This window comes from Cervus elaphus, chromosome 16 (genome assembly GCF_910594005.1).
Source record: "Cervus elaphus chromosome 16, mCerEla1.1, whole genome shotgun sequence".
Classification (NCBI taxonomy): Eukaryota; Metazoa; Chordata; class Mammalia; order Artiodactyla; family Cervidae; genus Cervus; species Cervus elaphus.
Window position 1 is genome coordinate 41,139,711 of NC_057830.1, and position 24,165 is coordinate 41,163,875.

Here is a 24,165-nt window from a genome sequence, read left to right on the forward strand (position 1 = left end):
GAGAAAAGAAAGTCTTCAATAAATGAAGTTGGAACAACTGGATAAACATATGGAAGAAAAAGGAATTTTAATTACTACCACACTGGCCTCTCAAAACTGATACAAAGGGTGGGGCCAGAGGCTCCCGGCTGGCGGCTCCCCTGCTCAGTCCGCAGCCCACAGTCGCCCTGTAAGTAGGACCCAGCCTTGTGCCGCTCACCCAACACTGCACTCCCCACAACCTAAGTCCAGCAGAGCGCGGATGTTTAGGGACAGCTGGACCCGCCTGACCCACGTGGGGGCCTCCTTCTCCTGGCCCATTTGGTTTTGTATGCCAATTAGCCTCCAGCAGTTCTGTTTTCCAAAGGCTTTAAAGAATCTACAGGGAAGAAAAATCTCCAAGAAAGGCTGAATGGAGTGGATTCTTCTAGCTTGCCTGGCTGCAAGAGCAGTAGGGTCGAGAGGAGATAGTCTGAAGTCCGGCGTGTGAAAGTCAGACGTGGACCCTGGCATTACCGCAACGCATCACAGGTAGTGATGGAGGAGATCCGAAGCCTATTTGTGACTTGAATTCAGACCCACCGATGGCCATCTCTGTGACCTTCATTCTGTCCACCCACCTGTTCACTGAGGATCTGCTCCAGCCAGGCACCTGGCCACTAAGATGCTAAGAGCAAACCTCTGATTCAACAACTTTCCACGGGGACAGAGCTGCCACGTGACTCTGGAGGCAGGGCTACCTGTGCACCCATACTGTCAATGAGCCTGGGAGGAACCGAAGCTGAGAGCGGGCCGAAGGCGGGCCAGTCGGAGGGCCAGTGGTAGCTCAGGAGGGTCGTTGCCCCTGAGAAGGGATCCGGTTCAGGAAGAACCTTTAATGCCAACTCTGCGTGCATCGGACTTCCCAGGTGGCTCCGTGGTAAAGAATCCTCTTGCCAATGTAAGAGATGCAGGAGAGGAGGGTTCCATCCCTGGATCGGGGAGATCCCCTGGAGGAGGAAACGGCAACCCACTCCAGTATTCTTGTCTAGGAAAGCCCATGGACAGAGAAGCCTAGTGGGCTGCAGTGCGTGGGGTCAGCAAAGAGTCGAACACGACCGAGCGACTGAGCACGCACTCAGGCTGCGCTGACCTCGCGGGTGAGATGAAGAAGGAGCTTCTTACTTTCCCAGCACTGATTGAGCAACACCCTGAGGAAGACAAGGCGGGGCCACCGCCGCCTGCTTCCTCCGAAAGCGTGGGTACAGTGCGCGGGAGCGAGGGTATACCGAAAAGCTCCGACGTCTGGCCATCACAGTCCGGCTTTCCAAGTTCCACGGACGACCGCTAAGATTCCTCAGGACTGTGCCTGCCATCAACCTGCGGGGACCTCGACAGCGAACGCTGCCCGGCCGAAAGGGGCAGCGGGGACGGAGGGCACCAGCCTCCTCGAGCGGTGTGCACGCCAGAGTCAGCTGCGGCCGGGGGATGTCCGACCGAGAAGTACCATGGGCTGAATGGAGGGAAGGAGCAGGGTCAGGGCCTGGCAGGGCCGATCCGGGCCCAGAGGGAGAAGAGCCCGCGTCTCCGACCTGGTCCTAGGCTTGTCTAGGTGTCCCTTCTCAAACAGGGTGTAATGGAGATTACACACCCCGTTACTTTGACTTCGTCCTTGTCTGTGATCCTGGCTCTGTGGACTTTTCCCGACATGTCCACGCCTGTTCCCTGCCACTGGGAGTTTTGTCACATCTGCCTTGCAGCCTTTCCAGACTCTGTCACCCTGACGACTTTATGGGAATCGCTGTCTCTGCCTCAGGTTCCTGTGGCCAGAACTGCCCCGAGGAAACAAAGGACCTTGCCTTGTCCCGGGGGCCCACAGCCCCTGCACAGGGCTCCTCAGCAGGCTGCAGACAGGACTCCCCCTGAATGCGTGGGTGCTGTGGGGTCTAAGATGCCTGCACTAATGCTAGTGTTTGGTCCTGCTCTGAGGGGCATGGGGGTATTGATCTGGGTGGTGGGAAATGTGACCGGCAGGCTGCGGACAGAACAGAGGTAACTGAATGTCAATGCTGAGGGACTGCCCAGGTCCAGAGAAGACTATTTCAAGTTTTCACCTGATGTTACCAAAGATTTTTTAAAAGGTACCATTTATAGTGTTAAAAGTGTCAATTCATCAGGAAGACATCTTAACCATAAATATATTGTGCCTAATAAAAGAGCTTTAAAAATACATAAAGCAAAAATCAATGAAATCCAAGGGCTATCATATCACCCTTTAATGAAAATGAAAAAGGGTAGTAACATTTATCAGGATTCCCCAGTGGTTCAGCAGTAAAGAATCTGTCTGCCAATGCAGGAGACACAGGTTAGATCCCTGGCCAGGGAAGATCCCAAGGAGGAGGAAACGGCAACCTACTCCAGCATTCTTCCTGGAAAATCCCATAGAGGAGCCTGGCAGCCTACAGTCCATGGGGTCGCAAACAGTTGGACATGACTTAGTGGCTAAACAACAACAATCAATATAAAACATTGATGGACTTTCTTTTCTTAAATACTGTCTTTGAAATTCAGAATGTATTTTTCACTTGCAACACTTCTTGATTCAGAGAAGCTGTTTGAAGTGCTCCATTCCCATAAAGACCTGGTGATTACTCTATTGAACAGCACCACCTGGGCCTCTAGAACTTAGAGAAGGAAGTCGTCGTCCTTGGGAGACACAAAGAGGCACAGAAATAGTGATGAGGGAAGAGCCTTCAAACAAAGCTCATGCCATTGGGCCCTGGCGGGAAAACAAGAGGAAAAATGGCTCCGACCTGTAGAGGGTCAGTGACCCTAAGGAAGGGGGTTCTGTGATCTGGAACTGAGCTGAAGACTTGGAAGAGCTGTCACAACCCGGGACCCCATGTCCCTAGGCTTGACCTTCACCTCCTGGGCTTTCCTCCTTCAGAATACCTCACTCTTCCTTGCAGGATCTCTCTCTCTCTCATATCTAATTCATATTTGTTAGTAATGAAAAAAAACCCAACCTTTAAAACCTTTCCTTAAAGAAAAAAAAAAAAAAAAACCTTTCCTTAATAATGTGTTATGATGATGACACTTCCTGTCAATGATAAAAAATTAACTCTTCAGTAATGATGATACAACAACTAGGATGACTTCTGAAAAATGATGATGTTTCTTCCTTATGCTCTTCTTATTGGATAATTAAAACTAGGTGGATCAATGAATTCATCATAATATATGAAACCAGAAAAGTACTGCAAAAATATGAGAAAAAATGTCTTACCACTCTGGAGAGGGGAAGACCTTCTTCAGTATGACAACAAACTATAAAACTTGCCTAAAGGCTGTATAAATATTAAGAATGCCAAATGGAAGAAATCGTGACAAAGATAAAAACAAACTAGAAAAAAGTACTCAGAACACAAAACACACTTAGAAATGTGATTTCCTTAATCTGTAAGGATTCATAATGAACTAGAAAGAAGATCAACAAGAAAATAGTAGACTTGAACAACATTATAAAACAATTAGACCTAGCAGACATCTGTAGAATACTCTAGTCAACAACAAAATACATGCTTCTCAAGTGTACCTGGAACATTCTCCAGAATAAACCATATACTAGCTCATAAAATAAATAAATTTAAAAGGAGAGCCATAATAGAACACATAGCCTCCCACCACAGTGGAATGAAATTAGAAATCACAAACAGGAAGGAACTGGGGAACTTCATAGCTATGATAAAATTTAAACAACACACTCTCAAATAACCAGTTAGTCAAAGAAGATATCAAAAAAGAAACTGTAAAGTCTTTTGAGCTGAATGAAACTGAAGATACCACATGCCAAAACTTATGGGATGTAGCTAAAGCAGCTGAAAACGCAGAAAGAAATTTATGCCTGTAAATGACTGCATTAAGGAAGAGGGAAAATCTCAAATCGATAACCTAATACTATACAGTGAGACACTAGAAAATGAACATACTAAAGGTAGAGTAAACAGAGGAAGGAGATAATACAGATTAGAACAGAAAGTGATGAACGTAAGGCTAGAGAAACACCAGAGTCCGTGCTGATGAGCTGTGATGGACCTTGTGGGGCCCTGGTCCTTCTGCTTGCCCAGGACTGCAGTACAAACAGGAAAAGGCCATTCTGCTCCCATCTCCTGCCCCAGGAGGAAGTGGTGAAGGAGGGAGACCAGGTTCATGGAGGGGAAGGAAGCCAGCTGTGGTAGACTGGTTGCTCTAAAAGATTTTATGCTACTTATTCCCTGTCTTGTTTTCACTAGCTGTCAATATATTCCTGAAACCTAAAGCAGGCAGCACAGAGTGGGTGCTCCTGTGGTTGTTGACTGATTGAATAAAAGCTGCATGTATTCCACTGTGTGGCTGTTATAATATTTAGTAATAATCCTCCTAAAACTAAAAATTTCTGATTTTATCCAAAATTATTACACTGAGCATATTTGAAAATAAAACCAAAAAAAAAAAAAGAAAAGAAAACTATGTATGTTTGCTGATGACGTTAGTAGGTGACTTTCCAGAAGAGTAGAATCTGGGCCAACCCACCAAGCATATTTTGTCCTTGTAAATATACCAGTGTATTTTTACTGTGACCCACCTACACACACACACTTGGGCACAGGTGCATCTGGCTTTGGTTCCTAGAATGCGGTACTTTCGGTCTGATGTTGTGGGCCTTTGTTTCATTTTTCCTGTGAAAAAAACTTTTCATGTGATTCATTTATTGATGTTTATTTCTGGCTGCAGCAGGTCTTCATTGCTGCATGCGGGCTTTTTCTAGTTGCAGTGAGCAGGGGCTGCTCTTCAGTGCGGTGCGGGGGCTTCTCATTGCAGTGGCTCCTCTTGTCACGGAGCACGGGCGCTGGGCACGCGGCCTCAGTAGTTCCCGCACTGGGGCTCCTTAGTTGCAGTTCGAGGGCTCTAGAGCTCTGGCTCAGTAGTTGTGGTGCATGGGCTTAGTCGTTCCACAGCATGTGAGATCTTCCCGCCCCAGAGATGGAACCTGTGTCCCCTGCACTGGCAGGGAGATTCTGATCCATGGTGCTCCCAGGGAAGTCCTAAACTAAATTTTAAGAAAAGAATGAGGTTGGGATCCTAGTTTCATGTAGAAATTCTTATCATTGTGGATGCAGCCTCAAGTTTTGAGATGGTTTGAAAAAATCAAAATTGGTACTTAATTTTATCTTTTCACCTTCCCTGGAGACTATCGCATGCTTTCATTTCCTTATTTAGACTACTGATGATGGTGCAAAGCGTCTCCGCACTTGTGGAATAACTATTACTTCTATTTTCCGAAGTGCTCTCATATATATTCCTCATTTGAGTCACATATATCCTGGGATGGAGTGCCTGTCTCCTGATGGGGTGGGTGGGAAAGGCCTACTGGGGCAGAAGAGACTGTGTGGGGTGCTGGGAGTGTTCTGTGTCTTGACTGGATGATGGCTACTTAGCTGCATAGTTATCAAAGCTGGAGCAGATACTTAAGAAGTGAGGATTACTCAGGGAATGGTCTATAAAAATAGAAACTATCAAAAGGAATCAAAACAAAATTGTAGGGCTGAAAAGTCAAATAGCTGAAGTGAAAAATCCACACTACAAGTGTTTAACTGTGCAATTGACAGGTAGTAGAAAGGATCCGTGAGCTTGAAGATAGGACAAAAGAACACAGGACAGATGGCCTCTGCATGTGCATTTCCTAAAGAAAGCACAGAGTCCCTGGTTTCTCTCTTCTCCTGGAAAGGGAAACAGTTGGAGATCCGTTTGAACAGTTTGTTGATATTATCAAACAATACAAGAAATAGCTGCATTATGCACTAGCTAGAAAAGACTCGTATATTCATGAATCCATGACCAAAACACATAACTTTATATAAAGAGAAGCCTGTGTGTACTTCCCTCCCCTCCTTGCAGTCTCCTCTGGAGAAGCTGTGAGTGGTGCAGGGGCAGGGCTGTCTGTCCTTGCTGGGTGATCCACTCCTTCCTTCCCCTCTTTATGCCTCAGGCTCATCCTGCATGGGCGTGTCTCCTGCCAGACTCAGGATTCCCAGGCACCAGGTTTCCCAGGCCCCAGGTTTCTTGGAGACTGGAATTCAGCCCCTCCTCCGTCACCTCCTCCCTGCCCTTCCCCTGGGAGAGGGGCCCCAGCCTGGCCGGGCTCCTGCACAGCCTCCCCGCTGTGGTGTCTCTGGGCTGCACCTGGGCCTGCTGGGCTCCCTGGAGGTGCAGACTGGCTGTGACAGAGCTGTCGGGAAGGTGTCTTGCTTGCTGCGGTCCTTCTGTGGCCCCTCACCTGTGAGCCTCGTGACACTCCGGGGCCACCTTCTCTTTCTGTCCCCACTGGCCTTTCTGTATCCTTCTCAGTGGGCCTGGTGACTCAGCGCTGCAACCTCACAGAGACCCGTTTTCTTTCTCTCCTGGACCTTAGGCCCTAGCTCTTCTCCCTTTGAGTTCCTGGGAGGCTCCACGGTCAGGCTTCTGTCCCCTTCCCAAAGCCACGGTGCTGAGTACAGGGCTGTATCCACTCCCAGGGGCTGCCCCTCCGCTGCACCCTGATGCCACGGGAGCGCAACCTGCCGTTGTAATCCCCGTCGTCCTCCAGCTCCCTCTCTCCTCTCCTCCAGTCTGCTCCTGCTCAGCCATCCCCCTGTTCCTCCCAACCAGCACCAGATGTCCTGTGACATCTCACAATAGGAAACTCCCATTCTCCAGCTCTGCACCTTTTTTCCTGACATTTCACTTTTTCCCCAATCTCCCTACCCCAACATGGACACTACAGCTCCTGTGGGGCTGTCTCTGACAGTTAGGAAGATAACCGTGAGAAGATAAGTGCATTCCCAAGACGGCAAGTATCCGTTGTTATGTTGGAGCCCTTCAACCACCCTCTCTCCCAAAAACCTCAATCACCAGCATCCTGAGAGCCAAGAGCTTGTGAATATATTTGAAAATAGATTATATTAGGTTCTTGATCATGTTCTTACTAGAACATGAGGCTTCCTAGAAGAAATAGATTATCTGGGTTAACCTAGAGAGGTATTTTTTTTTCTCCACACATATACACACACACACACACACATATAAAAATACCCATGCACTGTTTTGGTTTTTACCAACAGTTCGTTCATTTCGGTCTGGAGATTGGGGGAGTTATGATGTCAGGGTTGCTCACAACTGATTCCATGTACTTGTTCTGCCCCATGATGGAGAAAAGTCAGGCCCAGGACTTTGAGAAGTCAGAGGGTTTTATGTTGGGGCCGGGACAGGGGCAGGTCAGTACAGAGCTCTTCAGAATTCTGCAGGTGAATGAGGGCAGACCCTGGCAGAGTATTCACACCTTCAGAGGGAGCATGACATCCTCAGAGGGGGAATGTCATCAGCAGAGGGAGGGAAGACCCCGTGGAAGAGAAGTGGTCCAGACAAAGCTCACCCCCATCCTGTAGGCCCTGGTCTGTAGCGCAAAGCAGGGACCTGCATTTCCTGGTTTCCCTGGTGGCTCAGATGGTAAAGAATCTGCCTGCAATGCAGGAGACCTGGGTTCAATGCAGGGTCAGGAAGATCCCCAAGAGGAGGGAAAGGCAACACACTGCAGTATTCTTGACTGGGAAATCCCATAGACAGAGGAGCCTGGCAGGCTATAGTCCATAGGGTTACAAAAAGTTTAGCAAGACTGCAACTAACACTAACTATTGTAGAAAATAAATATACCATTATTGCAACAATCAGATAATACATAAAGGTTCCTATGAGAAATCTCTCTCCAACACTGTCCTGTTTGGCTCTTGACTGTAGCTAAGGACAGGGAGAAATCTGCCCATGAAAAGATGCCCCAACAAGGTGATGGGGTGACACATGACGTCGCCCATACCATTCTCAACTGCCCCAGGAGAAAGAGTAATGGCGGTTACAATGACTGCACCCTCCAAAGTGGATTCACTTTCATGTCTTCTTTGGGTCCTTCCTCAAAAGGGGAGGATCCCACGTGACTGGGCTTTTGAAAGTATAACTCCTTCACAAGAGAGGTCTGAGAGAAGCCGAGTGGTATTTGAATCTTGTTTAATGTTTTTTGATTTTAATTAAAGGGCAATAAGAAGCACCCTTTGCTGATCTAGAGGTGTCTTCCTTATCTGGAAGTTCTCTGCGTGGCATAATTCACAGGAAATCTGAAAACTTTTCCTCTAAGATCAGGAACAAGACAAGGATGCCCCACTCTCACAACGTTTATCCACATAGTACTGCAAGTCCTAGCCAGAAGAATTAGGCAAGGAAAAGAGATAAAAGGCATCCAAATAGGAAACAAAGAAGTAAAACTGTCACTATTCTCAGATACATGATATTATATACAGAAAACCCTCAAGGCTCCATCAAAAACTCTTAGAATAAATGAATTCAGTAAAGCTACAGGATACAAAATCAGTATTAAAAAACCGATTGTATATCTTTTATATTAATAATAAACCAGCAGAAAGAGAAATTAAGGAAATAATGTCATTTACAATTGCATCAAAAAGAATAAAATTCCTAGGAATAGATTTAACCAAGGAGGTGAAAGATATGTATATTGAAAATAAGACATTGAAGAAGACACATCTGTGACAACATGGATCAGCCTTGAGGGCATTATGCCAAGTGAAATAAACAGGACAGAGAAAGCGAATACAATATAATCTCTATTATACGTGAAATCTTAAAAAAAAAAATCAAGCTCAGAGATAGAGGGAAGAAATTGATGGCTGCCAGTGGTAGGAGGCAGCTGGGTGGGGTGGGAGAAATGGGTGAAGAAGATCAAAAGGCAAAAAGAAAAGAAAAAAGGCCTGGATGTGAACTAAGAGTTAACAGACTCAAGACTCAAGACTCATGCACTCATGACTGCAGGCTTTAGCGCAGGGACTGGGGAGGGTTCTGGGGGGCTGCTTAATATGTCTCTTGCTTCCTCTTGGTTCTCCATGCCATGGTAGGTGATGAGGCTGGGGGCACACAGGACTTCCACCAGCCAGAATCATCAGTTGCATCCAGTCTGCCTTGGGTTCTCTCTGGCAGCTCCCCTCCCCAGGACCAGCTTGGATTCCCCCCTCCCCTAGCTGGACTGTTACCAAAAGACCTGCCTCAGGCCTCAGGGGTCAAGGGACAAAGTGTACTTTTTTTTTTTTTTAATTTTTAAATTAAAAACAAAACACGGGGATTCCCCGGTGGTCCAGTGGTTAGGACTCTGTCCTTCCACTGCAGGGGCACAAGTTTGCTCCCTGGTCAGGGAACTAAGTTCCCACATGTCATAAGGCAGCCAAAAAATAAAATGAAACAAAAAAAAAAACTTTCTGGGACTTCCCTGGTGGTCCAGGGGTTAAGAATCTGCTTGGCCAAGCAGGGACAGGGATTCGATCCCTGCTCCGGTAAGATTCCATCTGTTTCGGGGCAACGAAGCTCCTGCAACACAACTTCTGAGGCCTGCGCTCTGGAGCCTGTGCTCCACAAGAGAAGCCACGGCAATGAGAAGCCCACCCACCAGGACCAGAGAGTAGCCCCCGCTCTCCACAACTAGAGAAAAGCCAGTGTGCAGCGATGAAGACCCGGCATAGCCAGAAATGAATTAATTAATTAAAAACATTTTTCCAAACAAACAAAACCCCAGACTGTCCTCAAGTCACACGGGGATTTATTGACTCTGGATGATCAGAACTCAGAGCTCTCAGTGGACACGTTGGTATTCTGGTCCACAATTTAAACAAAGAAAAAACAATTGAATACAGGGTCTGGCTGGGGGGATCTGCTGTGACAAACAACAGGTAGGAAAGCTCTTCCCCACCCTGGGCCCCCACCAGGCTTCTGAGGGGGCAACTTCCAGAACACCTCCCAGGGTTGCTGGGCAGCCCAGGGCAGGAGCCCTTGTTTCCAGCCTGCAACATTCTGACAGGAAGCAGGCCTGTGGAGCAAAGTGATGAGGGATGGAAAGCAAAGGCAGAGAGGGATTTAACTCGTTTTTGAACCAGGCTCACCTGTGAGATTATTCCTTTCAGTGGAAGAGGTTTTCATAATAAGGATTCCTTTCTCTTTTCTGTTGCATGACTAAATCTGAAAGGTGCTCTAACAGACTTTGATGGAACCTTTTTTTTAAAAAAAACAAACTATTTGTACTTGTCTTGCTGTCCTAAGTACTACACCCTCATAGGATAGAGAGCCCAGCACCAGTGCAGTATGGGGGACAGACTTGGGCTTGGGAACAGCACTATGGAGTCCGTGGGAAGAGCCCACACATATCAGAGACCCTCTGGGAAGTGAGAGGAAGAGTAGAAGAAGATACTGGGAACCCTGAGGAGTGAATGCTACCTTTTTAGGCACCATCAAAGGCGGTTTGGTACCTTTTTAAAAATAGATTTTATTTAATGCCAGTACTTATTTATTTGTCTGCCTTGGGTCTTTGTTCCGGCAGGGGTGATCTTCCTTCCATCCTGTGGGTTTCCTTCCTTGTAGTGCATGCACTCTCTTGTTGTAGAGGGTGGGGCTCAGTAGTTGGGGGTGCGCCAGCTCAGTAGCTTGAGGCATGTGAGATCTTAGTTCCCCCTATCAGGGATCAAACCTGAGATCCCTGCATTGGAAGGCAGATTATTAACCACTGAAGCACCAGGAAAGTCCTGATTTGGTAACTTCTTGGTCCTGGCAAACTAGGGACATGGGACAGTCCGGGGTGACTTGGACCCTTCTCTGAGCCTGATGACAGGAAGTAATGTATTGCCTCAATGTGAATGGTGACCCCAGTTTGTGAAATCAGAGACATTCAGAGTCATGAACATAAAATAGAACTTGGTGGATACATTCATCTGCAAATAAAGTGTTTCAACTACATAGTCACAGCCAGGCCACCTTCTTTCTCCTGGATGCCACTTATATTGGGGCAGGGATTTATTCACTAGGCTCCAAAATGTTCTGTTGGGTAGAACTTCAGGTTTATAAAATAAAAGTGACAAAAGTAAACTTATAAACCATGCTTATGATACTTAAGATCTTTGAAAAGTAGAGTTCACAACAGGAACATATGGTGTGTATCTCTTGCCCTTGGGAGCTTCCCTGGTGACTCAGTGGTAAAGAATCCACCTGCCAATGCAGGAGACTTGAGTTCCATCCTTGGGTTGGGAAGATCCCCTGGAGAAGGGAATGGCAACCCACTCCAGTATTCTTGCATGAGAAATCCCATACAGAGGAGCCTGGAGGGCCTGCAGTCCATGGAGTTGCAAAAGAGTTGGCCATGACTTAGCAACTAAACAATTCTTTGCCTTTAAATAAATACTTATTTGTAATTCCATAGTAAAGTGATTATTAACACTATTTATATAATATAGGCCCAGGGCAAAAAGGTTCACCAGGTCTGTCTCATTTCCTCAGTACTTAAATCTCAGAAAGTGCAAGTGAGTCTGGCAACCTACTGATTTTTCTAACAATTCAAGGTTTCCTAATTGACCCATCACTCCCCTACAGTACAGTACAGGGCACCTCTTGGATCTCCTTCTTGGCTGCCCGTGTTCTCTGGCCTCCTTGGGGCCCTGGTCAATGAAGCGGGGGTGCGGGGAGGAGCAGAAGCTGGGAGTGGGCAGAAGGCGGTAATTGGAAGACAGGTGGTTCATTCATTTTTTTCAACCCGTGGGGCATTTGACCTGCAAAGGGCAGAGTTAGGACCTGCCTGGAATGCAGATTCTGAGTCTCACTGGCCAGATCACACAGAGCACGTGGGAGGTGCCCTGTCCCCGCCTCCCAAAGCCACAGACCAGGCTGGCGCTGAATGAAAATCCGCATCCACAGGATTTTAGCTGGCGGAAGTTCCCCTTCCGCACCAAGGAGACTTAGGGGTCCCGGCTCCTCTCCTGAGCCACGCGTGATTGGCTGGAAGTGGTAATGATTACATCAGCAGGCACTGGTTCATTCCCCACCCCGGGTGGCGCAATCCCAGGGCGGGGTGGTATAAACGTAGAAGCAGGCTCAGATTAAATAGCAGAGCTCGGCTCCGCGCACCTCCTAGAGGCGATCTCGCGCCCCACGAAACACACTTTCATTTCTGATGGCTCTGGCGGCTGTCACCCCGCGGCAACCTGGACAGCGAACGCTGCCGGACCGCACCTGGCAGCGGAGACAGAGGACACCGGCCTCCTCGAGCTCCCGGGGAGGGTGCACCCAGGGCCCCAGGCCTCGGCTCCGGGGCCCCTGGGCTCTCATCTTCGTCGTCTTGGGTGTCTTGCTGTTGGTGAGTTCCCGCCGCGAGTCCTGGCTCCAAAAGGCGCTCTTGGAGGCCCGGAAAAGGCCCCGGGGCACCTGCCTGGGCAGATCCCGGCAGGACCCCCGGGCAAGTCCAAGTGCTCGGCGCGTTGGTGGGGGGCGCTAGAGGAGTGCGGATCCTTGGCATCTACTTGCTGCCCAGAAGAGCTGGCTCCTTGGAGAGCCTGACCTCTGGATTGGCCCCAGGCCCAGCTGGCATCAGATCGTCATTTTCCTTTCCCTTCCCTTTTCCCTCTGCCGACCCTCCTCACTCTTTTCTTTCTCTCTTTCTCTCTTTTTCTATTTTGCACTGCATTTATCGTCTAAAACGTGTCCTTTGTAAATCATTAACAGTGTAGGCCCCATCTTCCCCCATCTACTGCCTTAAGCACCCTTACATTTCCTTTTCTCTGAAAGGAGAACAACCTCAAAATTGCCTTCAGCTCCTTGCACCTTATGAATAGAAACCACCAATGACTCAGCTTGGGCCAGATTCTCACCACTTTCTTTCAGAGGGGAGTTGGAGGCTCTGGGTGTGGTTCACCGCTGCTGCTAAGTCGCTTCAGTAGTGTCCAACTCTGTGCGACTCCTTAGATGGCAGCCCACCAGGCTCCCCCGTCCCTGAGTGTGCATTTTGAAGAAACTCACAATGGGGAAAAATGTGCACACTTGGCACCGCTTTCTTGAATTGTTTGAGGCTCTTTTCAAAGTTGCTTATATGTTCAAAGAAAAAAAAATTAAGGGTCTGACAAAGTTACAGGAATTGTGAAAATATGCATCTTTCATTGAATGAATTAGTACCAAAAAATCTGGAAAGAAATAGCATTTTGTATTCACAAGAAGTATAGAATTTGTTTTTAAAGTATCGGTTTGTAATAGGTAGGACTCATGTTGAACACTACTTGAGGAATGGGTCTGGGTGCCTGTCGAGTATCCAGTGTAGCCATGTGCATTGTCTGTTGGGTAACTCAGAAGTGGAATTGCTGGGTCAGTGGGTTAGATAATTCTACACTTTTGTCTAGACAATGACAAACTGTTCTCTCAAAGAAGCCTGGGCCATTTTTAACTCACACCAGGAGGCCATGATGGCGCCCTGTTTCCCGGCACCCTCGCCACACTGAACTTCAGCGCTTTGGTCTCAGAAGTAAAGCTGGGATGCCATGGGGCCACGCTTCCGATTCTTCATTCCAGTAGAGTGTTTCGAGGCTCCATGAGATTGCTGAGACTGGGAGTGGATAGCCAGGAGACCCAGGTTAGGTCACAGGGCAGGGCACAAAAATACAGACAATCAAAGAACTAACACAAATCTTTACACAAATTCTTTCAGACAACAGGAGTTCTTCACTAGTTCTTCTAAGGCCAACATAACCCTAATACCTAAACCTAACGGAAACATTTGAAAAGAAGAAAAAAAATGACTTTTAAATACCCTTCCTAAAAACAGAGGCAAAATTCCTTTACAAAGCAAACAGTAAACTACATTCAGGAAGATTTAAAGAAGAAAACATACCATGACCAAACGGGGTTAATCTCAGGAATAAGTGTTGGATTAACATCTGAAAATCAATCAGTGTTTTTCACTATATTAACAGTGTGGGGGCTTCCCTGGTGGTCCAGTGGTTAAGAAGCTCCTGGCAATGTGAGAGACACTAGTTCATTCTCTGGTCTGGGAGGATCCCACATGCCTGGGAGCAACTGAGCCCATGTGCTACAACTACTGAGCCCCCACTGCAACTGCCGAAGCCTGTGCACCTAGAGTCTATGCTCCACAGCAAGAGAAGCCACTGCAATGAGAAGCCTACACATGAAAGTCAAGAGTATCCTCCACTCGCCACAACTAGAGAAAGCCTCACTTCCACTGTATAGTCATAAGGGATTTCATTTAGGTCATACCTGAATGGTCTAGTGGTTTTCCCTACTTTCTTCAATCTAAGTCTGAATTTGGCAGTAAGGAGGTCCTGATTTGAGCCACAGTCAGCTCCCGGTCTTGTTTTTGCTGACTGTACAGAGCTTCTCCATCTTTGGCTGCAAAGAATATAATCAATCTGAGTTCGGTGTTGACCATCTGGTGATGTCCATGTGTAGAGTCTCTTGTGTTGTTGGAAGAGGGTGTTTCCTGTGACCAGTGCGTTCTCTTGGCAGAACTCTATTAGTCTTTGCCCTGCTTCATTCCATACTCCAAGGCCAAATTTGCCTGTTACTCCAGGTGTTTCTTGACTTCCTACTTTTGCATTCCAGTCCCCTATGATGAAAAGGACATCTTTTTTGGCTGTTAGTTCTAAAAGGTCTTGTAGGTCTTCCTAAAACCATTCAACTTCAGCTTCTTCAGTGTTGCTGGTTGGGGCATAGGCTTGGATTACTGTGATATTGAATGGTTTGCCTTGGAAACGAACAGAGATCATTCTGTCATTTTTGAGACTGCATCCAAGTACTGCATTTCGGACTCTTTTGTTGACCATGATGGCCGCTCCATTTCTTCTAAGGGATTCCTGCCACAGTAGTAGATATAATGGTCATCTGAGTTAAATTCACCCATTCCTGTCCATTTTAGTTCGCTGATTCCTAGAATGTCGACATTTACTCTTGCTATCTCCTGTTTGACCACTTCCAATTTGCCTTGATTCATGGACCTCACATTCCAGGTTCCTATGCTATATTGCTCTTTACAGCATCAGACCTTGCTTCTATCACCAGTCACATCCACAGCTGGGTGTTGTTTTTGCTTTGGCTCCATCCCTTCATTCTCTCTGGAGTTATTTCTCCACTGATCTCCAGTAGCATACTGGGCACCTACCGACCTGGGGAGTTCCTCTTTCAGTATCCTATCTTTTTGCCTTTTCATACTGTTCATATGAGCTTAGCTGTCCCCAAATATTTAACAGGTTGCATTTTATCTTGTTGAGATCCAGGCAGTTGAACTGGGCTCAACATAAGCTGTTTCCATTTTTTTTTTTTTTTCTCTTAATGTCACTTTCTACTTTAAATCACTCCCAGATTAAAGTTACAAAACTATACAAAACCCTTTGTTTCCTGTATCATCTGAAACATAGCTGCTGACATGACAGATCCCATGAATGGACACTTGGATGTATATTTCCCACAAATTAGGACAGTCTCCCCCCAAATGAGAATACAATTCTGAACATCAGAACACTATCATCAACACATTAATCCGGGTCAAATCCTCAGACTCCAGTGATTTTTGACTGGCTCCATTGTGTCATTTGTAGCACAGAGACTTGGCTGAAAACCCTGTATTGCTATTTCTTCTTTCTTCATGTGACTCTTGTGTTTTGTGGAACACTGACAGCTTCCTTTTTGGGACAGCTTGTTGCATTAAAGCCACAAATTCATTACTCAATATGTGATTCTATATCCTGATTATGAAAAATTGTATGCATGGCAGAACGCTCATTTGTGAAAATGTGTGTGTGTGTGTCTGCACACACATGTGAGAAAGAGAGAGAAAGCCTGAGAGTATTCACACATATGGTCAAATAGAAGAAGTCAAGATACAAAATAATGAATGTTTTATCTAATCAAGGGGATCTGTGTGGTTTCTGTATTGTTATAAAAAAAGTTTTTCTTGCCCATACTTTCTGGGCTTCCCAGGTGGTGCTAGTGGTAAAAAAAACCAGCCTGCCAACACAGGAGACGCAAGAGACTGAAGTTTGATCCCTGGGTCGGGAAGATCCCCTGGAGGAGGAAATGGCAACTCACTCCAAAATTCTTGCTGGGAGAATCCCATGGACAGAGGAGTCTGATGGGCTACAGTCCATGGGGTTGCAAAGAATTGGATGCATCTGAGCACATACTTTCTGGAATAAACATATTTTAAGAGGAAAGAATACAGGGGAAAAAACTTAAGTGTAAGTTCCTTGCTAGCACAAAAGGCCAAAGGACAAACATGAAAAGAATGAGAGTTTAGAGCTGGGAAGAAAGGTCCCAGGTCTGTTTCATTTTGCAGGTAGTGGTCAAGGAAATGTGGGGTGGATCCTAGTAGGGGTGAGAGTGTGGAAGCCACTCATGCCTGTCCCTGCTTTGTCCCCATAGGTCAAACCTGCTTCAGCCATGTCTATAAGGAAGGATGAAGTTCCCCAGCAGTTATCAGTCCCACTGGAATGGATCCGCCAACAGAACTTATGTCCACCAGGTAGATTCTAAGGCTGGTCTCCAACCCTTGTCTTCATGTCTCTGTACTTTTTTTTGGCCATGCTGAGGCTTTGTTGCTACTTGAGCTTCTCACTGGGGTGGCTTCTCTTGTTGCAGAGCACTGGCGCTCGGGTGCAGGGGCTTCAGTAGTTGCAGCATGTGTGCTCCGTAGTTGTGGATCCCCGAGCTGTAGAGCACAGGCTCGGTATTTGTGACACATTGGGCTTAGCTGCTCCGCAGCACGTGGGATCTTCCCGGACCAGGGATCGAACCCATGTATTATGCACAGGCAGGCAGATTCTTTGCCACTGAGCCACCAGCAAAGCCCCTGACCTTTCTGTTTACTATTGAATGTGCCAGCTATGAATGTGACTTGGATGTGTGGCTTGTAACATATGTCTGTTGGCAGTACTGGTCTAGGGTATGTGGTAGATGAAGAATCAAAAGATGAAAGCCCGGTTGAGGAGAGTTCCCCTTGTGGATTCCACAGATGGCCAAAAGAGGCCTCCCCAGCCACACTGCCAGCCTGAGGGAATCCTGCGGGGATTTACTCACCAGCTTTTCCCTTCCTTCCCAGGATTCTATATGGAAGAAGTCAGTGGAGGTTGTGCCCCTTGCACCGATGGGACAGACTACACCAATCATTCAAACACCCTCCCTTCTTGCTTACCTTGCACGACTTGCAAATCAGGTACAGAACCTGTGGTCCCCCATGCCTGCAGTTAAGGTGCTGGGTGATGAGATGGGATTTAAATGGGATGAGGAGTCAGAAACCTGATTTCCAGTCCAGCTAGGTCTTCATCCTGCCTTAGGTCAGCAAAATAAATGAAAACAGAAGTTATTTGCATAACGCATTCCAACTGGTAGGGAAGTCTTTCAGAACATCAGCTGGAAAGAGGGGAATAACATGTCCCTTGGTGGAGGGAGCTGGATGGTAACAGTGCAGACAGAAGTCCTGGGGGAGTGGGGCAGGGCTGGGTTTGAGCTGTGTGATGTGTCTGATCCTGGGCCAGGCTCCTGTGAGCGCCATGCCCTCTGCTCTGGGGTCTCAGCCTGTCTCAGCTTTCATGACCTGAGGTCCCTCTGCCTCTCCAGCAGGGCATCACCCATTGGGACATCACCCAAGGGTTCCTCTCCATCTACAGTGTCTCAGATTACACCTCACCCCACCCCACTTCTTGCTCCTCATTTGTGATCTAAAACATTTTTCTTCTCAACCCTGATGCAATCCGTAATGATGCACAGTCCCTTTTGTATGCCTCTATTGGTGACACATGAACAGTGGCTGTTCTATGGATGGGCTGTGTGTGTTGCTGCAGAAAATGGCCCCCAGATTACTTTAAAAAAAGATTAATTCATTTATTTTTGGCTGTTCTGGGTCTTTCTTGCGGAACAAGGGCCTTCTCCAGTTGTGGTGGGGGGCTACTCCTTGTGGCCTCTGACCGTGGTGTACAGGCCCCAGAGCGCAGGATCAGTAGTGGGGGCACACGGGCTTAGCTGCCCCGCAGCACGTGGGGTCTTCCCAGACCAGGGAGGGAACCTGTGTCCCCTGCTTTGACAGGCGGATTCTTAACCACTGGACCACCCAGGAAGCCCTCCCAATTACTTCTTAAACTGAGTGGATGGAGCTCTGAGTGGTGAAGAAGGGTTGAGAGACATATTAGGGAAACACACCCTCAAAACCTTATCTTTGGTCTCTAGAAGAAGAAGAAAAAAACCGCTGCACCTCCAGCAAGGACACTGAGTGTCAGTGCAAACCCGGCACTTTCCGTGGAGAAGATGCACCTGAATTCTGTCAAAAATGCAGCGCCGGGTGAGACACAGGAGCCTAGGGGGCTTCCAACCCACAGGAGGCTCCAGTTTCCTTGTACCGCTTTCTCTCTCTGCTTCCGTGAAGCGCCTCCCACCTCTCAGAGCTCCTCTGTGCCTGTGGGGTCTCCCGAGCCTGCAGCAGCGCTCCCCACCACCACCGTTTGTCCTGCACGGCTTTCCCAGCGGCCCCTTCCCACGTCTCCTCGGGCATGGCCTGGAAAGACCGAAGTGCTGACAGCAGACAGAAGTCATAATGAGGCCACGTGTGTGCTCCTTCAACGTTCCTATAAAACTGGAGCCAAGTCCACAGGTCTCACACCCAGCCCTTGTTCCCCAGTAGCACCTGAATCTTTCCTATTCGGGGACTCGGGCCGATAGTAATTCACTATCCTCTGATGCTCCAGTGTTGGCTGAGATCGGTAGGAAGAGTCAACAGGTGGATGAGAGGGCCTCGTATTCAAGTTTGACTGGAGGATGAGTCAAACTTGTGCCCACACCCTTCTGACCCTTGACCTGGATGAGGCACCCCCCCACACCCCCAGAGCTTCCCGGGCAGCCCAGGGAGGCCAGGGCGGGCCTTGCAGAGGAAGCCCAGCTCCTGAAGGACAGCTCTGATCACTCAACAGGAGCCCGGGGGCCGCAGTACACAGTCCTGCATTCTTCTCCTGCCCAGTGAGGGGGTGTGAGGGGCCCCTCCCCTGCAGACAGCAGGAGCCTGTACCCCCTCTACTGTCTTGTCATGGGACCCAGGACAGAAGGCTGCCCCCTCTTTCTCCTCATCCAGCCAGCTGTCCCTGATGGGTCCCCCTGTGTCTGTACCCAGGTGCCCTGATGGGAAGGTCATGGTCATGAACTGTACGCCCTGGAGCAATGTCAAGTGTGTGGACCAAGAATCAGGTACCCTGGCCCATGGGGAGGCCCCAGTTCCTGGAGAGCTAGCAACCATGAGCTGGAGACTACCCATCACTCCCTGTCCCTCCTCAGGCACTTCACCGCTGGTGACTAACATTTTCACTGGACTTGGAATCACAGTTGTAATCACCTTTGTCCTAATCAGATGTGTTGTATGTTGCTTCTCTAAAGGTGAGGTTCTAGAAGGGAAGGAGGAGGTGCTGGCTCCCTCCTCCATCTCCCCAATCCTCCTGTTCCTCCTGGCTTGTCTCTGATCTTGTTCCCCAGGAAACCCCTCCTCCTCCCACCTCACCTGGTCCTACAAAACCGTGATCACATCGGGCTCCCAACTCAGCTGACGATCCCCTCTTCCCCCTGGCCGAGTCTGGTGGGAGGAGGCAGAAGAGGGTGGTTCAGGAGCACTGCACAGATTTCACATGGGTTTCATTTTACTTCATTTTCTCCCTTCTCTTCTCCTCCCTGAGTTCTCCAGACTCGGGGTGTCCCGCTTGCAGTCACAGGCCCGGGGCTCTTTGTTCAGTGTCTGTCCCTGGGGAGGGAGGTGCGGCCAGAGGGCCCTCCCCACCACTCAGTGGCGTCTCTTCTCTCCGAGGTTGCTTTGGTGAGTGCTGCCACAAGGCGAGTCGGTTTCTCCAGCATCTGGCGGCATCAGACCCTCAGTAACTGCTTCCGCCCCACAGCAAAGCCCAGGGTGGACCTGGTCCCTGGTTTGTCCTATAGCGTTGTCCCTGACTCTCTCAGCTGGCCTGGGGGCTCTAGGCTGAATGTAGGAGGGAGACTGGCCTGCTGAGCCTGTCCTAAGGCTGGTTGGCAGCACTGGCCCTGTCCTTGCTGTTTGAGACACCCTCACTCTGTCACCCTGGGGCATGCGGGGTGTCAGGCAGGGGTGCCCAGTTCCCTTTAGCATCACACCAGAGTCTGGGTGCCATCAGCAGAGCCCAGATGTGCTGAGTCTATGCCCACTTGGGGGGCACAGCACAGGGGTAGGTGGGAAGGCAGAACCTACTGTGTCCCCCCAGACGCTGTAGGGGTTTGTGACGCCTGGGTCAGCGCCTTGTTTTCTCAAGGCCCTTTCCTGGCGCTTATGTCCCCCACGAGGATCTGGGGCTCTGGACCATGCCCACAACAACAGGCTGACCAGTGGAGATTCACTTTCCATTCTGGTCCCTTGGCAGGAAAAGAAGCTGACAGAAGACAATGCCCAGTCCCAAGATGAAGCAAGCAGAGAGTCTGGTGGTGAGTGTGCGGCTCTGGCCCTCCTGCTTGCTTGGGACTGTGGCAGAGACAGGGAGAGGCAATGCTGGTCAGGTCTCCTGTCCTCTGGGGAGGTGGTGATGGAGGAAGACCAGGGCGTGGAAAGCAGGGAGCCCACCCCCTGTTCTGGCCCACTGGCAGCGCTGATGCTGTTTCTCATCTGTCGTCCTGTCACCAGATCCCTCGTCTAGAACAGCACAGCCGAAGGGTGCTCACGCCTCCCATGCCTGACCCAGTGATGGGGTCAGAGCTGCATATTTTTCTGTGTGACTGTTACATACTTTTAAGCCATTCCTCATCATAGTAGGAATTTCACATTTATTTCAAAAGTATTATGAAGTTGAATCTACTTGAAGTAAAATTTCTTTTTCAACATATAGTATTTTCACTATGTATATATGTGTGTGTGTATATATATATATACACACATACATATGAGGAGGGCATGGCAACCCACTCCAGTATTCTTGCCTGGAGAATCCCCATGGACAGAGGAGCCCAGCAGGCTACAGTCCATGGGGTTGCAGAGTCAGACATGACTGAGTGACTAAATATAGATATACTATATATGTATACATACACACACACACACACACACAGAGACATTTACAGTTTTGGGTCGTATCATTTCAGTAGTTTTGAGGTTTTTGAGTGTTACCTTAATTTATAAATTAATCTAGGAGGAATTGAGATCTTTTAGATATTCTATATGTTTCTTATAAAAAGAGTTAGCCTTTTAAGAGTTTTATAATACCTCAACTCCATGTGTGTTTTTCCTTGGTAAATTGCTCATTTCTTGTTGAGGTTGTATCTTTGTATTACAGTGTTCTTTAACCTCATGAGTTTATCCAACTCATAATTCAGTATAGAATTTATTGTCATAATTTTTAACACTCATCTGTCCATACATTCACATTTAAGTATTATTGTTGAACCATTAGAGTTTCATAAGAATAGAATCATATATATAATAATGACTCTTATGTCTGCTCCCTTCAAAGATCCTGCATTGGTTTTGTTTTGCTTATGGCTGCCTGTGCCAGAATTTCAGAACCATGTTTACGAGGCTCAGCTCTGTAATCTAGGGCCCTCGATGAAGACCAAGGCTGCTCTCCATTGTGTTTTACAGAAACCAGCAGCATCTGAAGGATCTCAGGGGAGAAGATGGCTGCTGGTTCCAACAGACGCCACAGAAAGTGAGTGCTTTTTTCCCGGGCAGTGGATCAGGAGAGGAGGGAGGAGGGACAGTGTCCTAATTTCTGTCTCCTAATAGCTGTTAGGGCACTCAGAGAAGGGATGGCTTGTCCCTGGACCATCAAGACTCTAATTCCCTCCCTGCCCCCTCCTCTTTTTCCCACCCTGCACCCCTCTGTCCTCTAACAGTGGCCCCTAACACCTCCCTGTCCTTCCCTCCTCCACCATCCTCTCTCCTCCCTGGTTGCTGAGGGCCAGGTTGACCCACTCTGAGACATCTGAGAGGTTGTGCTGTCCAGCGGGACACCCACTGGCCCAGGGAGGCTGTGGAGCACCTGTCCATGCATGCTAAGTCGCTTTAATCATGTCTGACTCTTTGTAACCCCATGGACTATAGCCTGCCAGGCTCCTCAGTCCATGGCATTCTCCAGGCAAGAATACTGGAGTGGGTTACCATGCCCTCCTCCAAGGATCATTCCAACCCAGGGATCGAACCCACATCTTACATCTCCTGCATTAGCAAGCAGGTTCTTTGCCGATGGCACCACTTGGGAAGCCCCGTGGAGCACCTGAACTGTGGCTAAATCTGATGAGCTGTAGTATATAAGTCAATACTGTAGTTCAAGGAGTTGGCAGAGAAAAGGACTGTAATTTGTCTCGTTAACAGTTTTGTTTTTTGTTTTTTTTTTGCATATTGATTACATGTTGACGGGCTTCCCTGCTGGCTCAAATGGTAAAGAATTTGCCTGTAATGCAAGAGAACAGGGTTCAGTCCCTGGGTCGGGAAGATCCCCTGGAGAAGGGAATGGCAACCCACTCCAGTATTCTTGCCTGGAGAATCTCATGGACAGAGCCTGGCGGGCTGCAGTCCATGAAGTGACAGACTCGGACACACAGCCGAGTGACTAAGACTACATATTGCAGTGAAAATTTTAACTTACTTTTGATTGGAGGATGATCGCTTCACGGTGTTATGCTGGTTTCTTCTGTAGAGCAACATGAACCAGCCATGGGGGTACATATATCCCCACCCTCTTGAGCCTCCTTCCAGCGCCCCCATCCCACCTCCCTTAGGTTATCACAGAGCACTGGATTGAGCTCTCTGTGTTATAAAGCAACTTCCCATTAGCTGTCTATATTACATACTGAAATGAAATTTGTTTAGAATACTTTGAGTTAGTACCGTATGTAATGAAAACGAGTATTGTTATTTTTCATGTTTTCAGTGTAGCTGGTACAGAATATAAACTTGTGTTGGGTGCCCTCCTTATGTACTGTGGATGGTGGGGTGCACAGCATTTCACACACACAGCATTGAATCCACAGCACAGTCCATGAGGCGGGTGGTGTTTGCTCCATTTTATGGTTAAATTCTTGCTCAGAGTCTGTCCCCATCCAGCTCTACCACAGTGTCAGGCAGTGAGGCTGAGCGGGGTGTGAGGCCGGAGACCTTCCTCCCTCCAGGCCTTTGCTTTGTCCCCGGTGCAGGGGCGGCAGCCAGGGACCCTCCCCCTCCTGAGGCAGGCAGGTGCCCTCCTCTGGGGTCTGTTGCCCCTCGCGTGCCCACCCTGTCTCCTATCACAGATGCCTTCTCCCTCTGTGACAGCAGTCTTCTCTTCCAGATGGGCCCTCATCCCCTGCTTAGGGCAGGACTCTCTGCTGACCTGGACTGCCCCCCACTGCCCTGGGGGCTGGCGAAGCCCAATGCCCAGTGCCGGTGTGGCTTGTTTCTCTGCTGCTGGGAAGCAGGTCAGGGGCGCAGAGCAGCAGGCCTACCAGCAGGGGGAGCGCCTCAGGTTCCCACCCTGAAGTCTAGGCCTGACTTGAGGGTCCTCTGACTTTGTGAAAGCCCGTTCCAACTCTGTCTCTGTGACTTTCCCCCAACCTAGGCCTGAAGCTGTTCTTCAGTGACTCTGCAGCTATCTCTCCCTTGTGACTTCTGTGATTTGCTGCTGAGGCAGATGGGCCTCACATGAAATGAGATCCTTGTGGCCAGAGAATAGGCCTGGGGTTCTCCGGATGCCGCGTGTGAAATGCTGCCAGTCACCAAGAAGGGACAGGAGACCTCAGTCAACACCGTGCTGGATGCTTGGAAATGCTGGGGCAAAGACTGACAAAAGAGACAATTCAAGAGCGCCTGCTGAACTCAGGAAAGTATTAACATGTTTATGAAGAAAGTGAGACAGGCTGTGCTGTGCCCTAAGCGTTTGAGGACCTCAATCTTTCCCTTCAGGACACACTCCTAATAAGACTTCTACGTTTTATTTGTATTTGTTTGAAATTTGCCATTCATGTTTGTATGTATGCATTCAATGACGTTAACTTATAATGAAAGCGTTAGTCACTGAGTCATGTCCAACTCTTTGCGACCCCATGGACTGTAGCCCACCAGGCTCCTCTGTCCATGGGGTTTCTCCAGGCAAGAATACTGGAGTGGGTTCCCATTTCCTTCTCCAGGGGATCTTCCCTACCCAGGGATGGAACCTGGGTCTCCTGCACTACAGGCAGACTCTTTACCATCTGAGCCACCAGGGAAGCCCCGTAACTTGTAATATACATCATTAAAGTGCAAACATCTTGTATGTCTTTGTACTTTTATGTTTGTGCACATAGTTATATGTG

The 24,165-nt window shown here is 48.4% G+C and overlaps 2 protein-coding genes across 23 annotated transcripts in view; one reads left to right on the plus strand and one right to left on the minus strand.

Moving 5' to 3' along the window:
• LOC122710281 (src substrate cortactin-like) overlaps nt 1–24,165 on the minus strand; it is a 169,075-nt gene that overhangs the window by 18,895 nt on the left and 126,015 nt on the right. For 3 of the 6 annotated variants that reach the window (XM_043928002.1, XM_043928006.1, XM_043928004.1), the window contains exon 1: nt 17,042–17,178. The exons of 2 other annotated variants lie outside the window; for them this stretch is intronic. The gene's annotated coding sequence lies outside the window, so the exon portion shown is untranslated. Of the gene's footprint in view, nt 1–17,041; nt 17,349–24,165 lie in introns of those variants that run through there. One more of the 6 variants, XM_043928001.1, reaches the window with a different exon arrangement.
• Nucleotides 11,929–23,831, plus strand: LOC122710268 (tumor necrosis factor receptor superfamily member 10A-like). Of its 17 annotated transcripts, none has more exons than XM_043927944.1 (10): nt 11,929–12,208; nt 16,273–16,372; nt 16,949–17,062; nt 18,076–18,184; nt 19,007–19,080; nt 19,168–19,266; nt 19,568–19,713; nt 20,271–20,331; nt 21,351–21,545; nt 23,433–23,831. In XM_043927944.1, the coding sequence occupies exons 1-10, from the start codon at nt 12,026–12,028 to the stop codon at nt 23,477–23,479; spliced, it is 1,128 nt and encodes a 375-aa protein (XP_043783879.1). In that variant the 5' UTR covers nt 11,929–12,025; the 3' UTR covers nt 23,480–23,831. The 17 variants fall into 17 exon arrangements, 7 of the variants coding, with proteins under 7 accessions (XP_043783879.1, XP_043783883.1, XP_043783878.1 ...); XR_006345872.1 differs by lacking the exon at nt 23,433–23,831 and adding an exon at nt 23,166–23,426 and having other exon boundaries at nt 11,939–12,208; nt 18,073–18,184; nt 21,479–21,545; XM_043927943.1 differs by having other exon boundaries at nt 11,940–12,208; nt 18,073–18,184.

What these genes read in the sequence shown, in the direction of transcription:
- LOC122710268 (XM_043927943.1), top strand. Translation starts at nt 12,026, where the DNA reads ATGGCTCTGGCGGCTGTCACCCCGCGGCAACCTGGACAGCGAACGCTG. An exon ending in ACAGAACTTATGTCCACCAG is followed by an intron (nt 16,373 to 16,948) that starts GTAGATTCTAAG and finishes CTTCCTTCCCAG; the next exon opens with GATTCTATATGGAAGAAGTC. An exon ending in TTGGTGAGTGCTGCCACAAG is followed by an intron (nt 19,714 to 20,270) that starts GCGAGTCGGTTT and finishes GTCCCTTGGCAG; the next exon opens with GAAAAGAAGCTGACAGAAGA.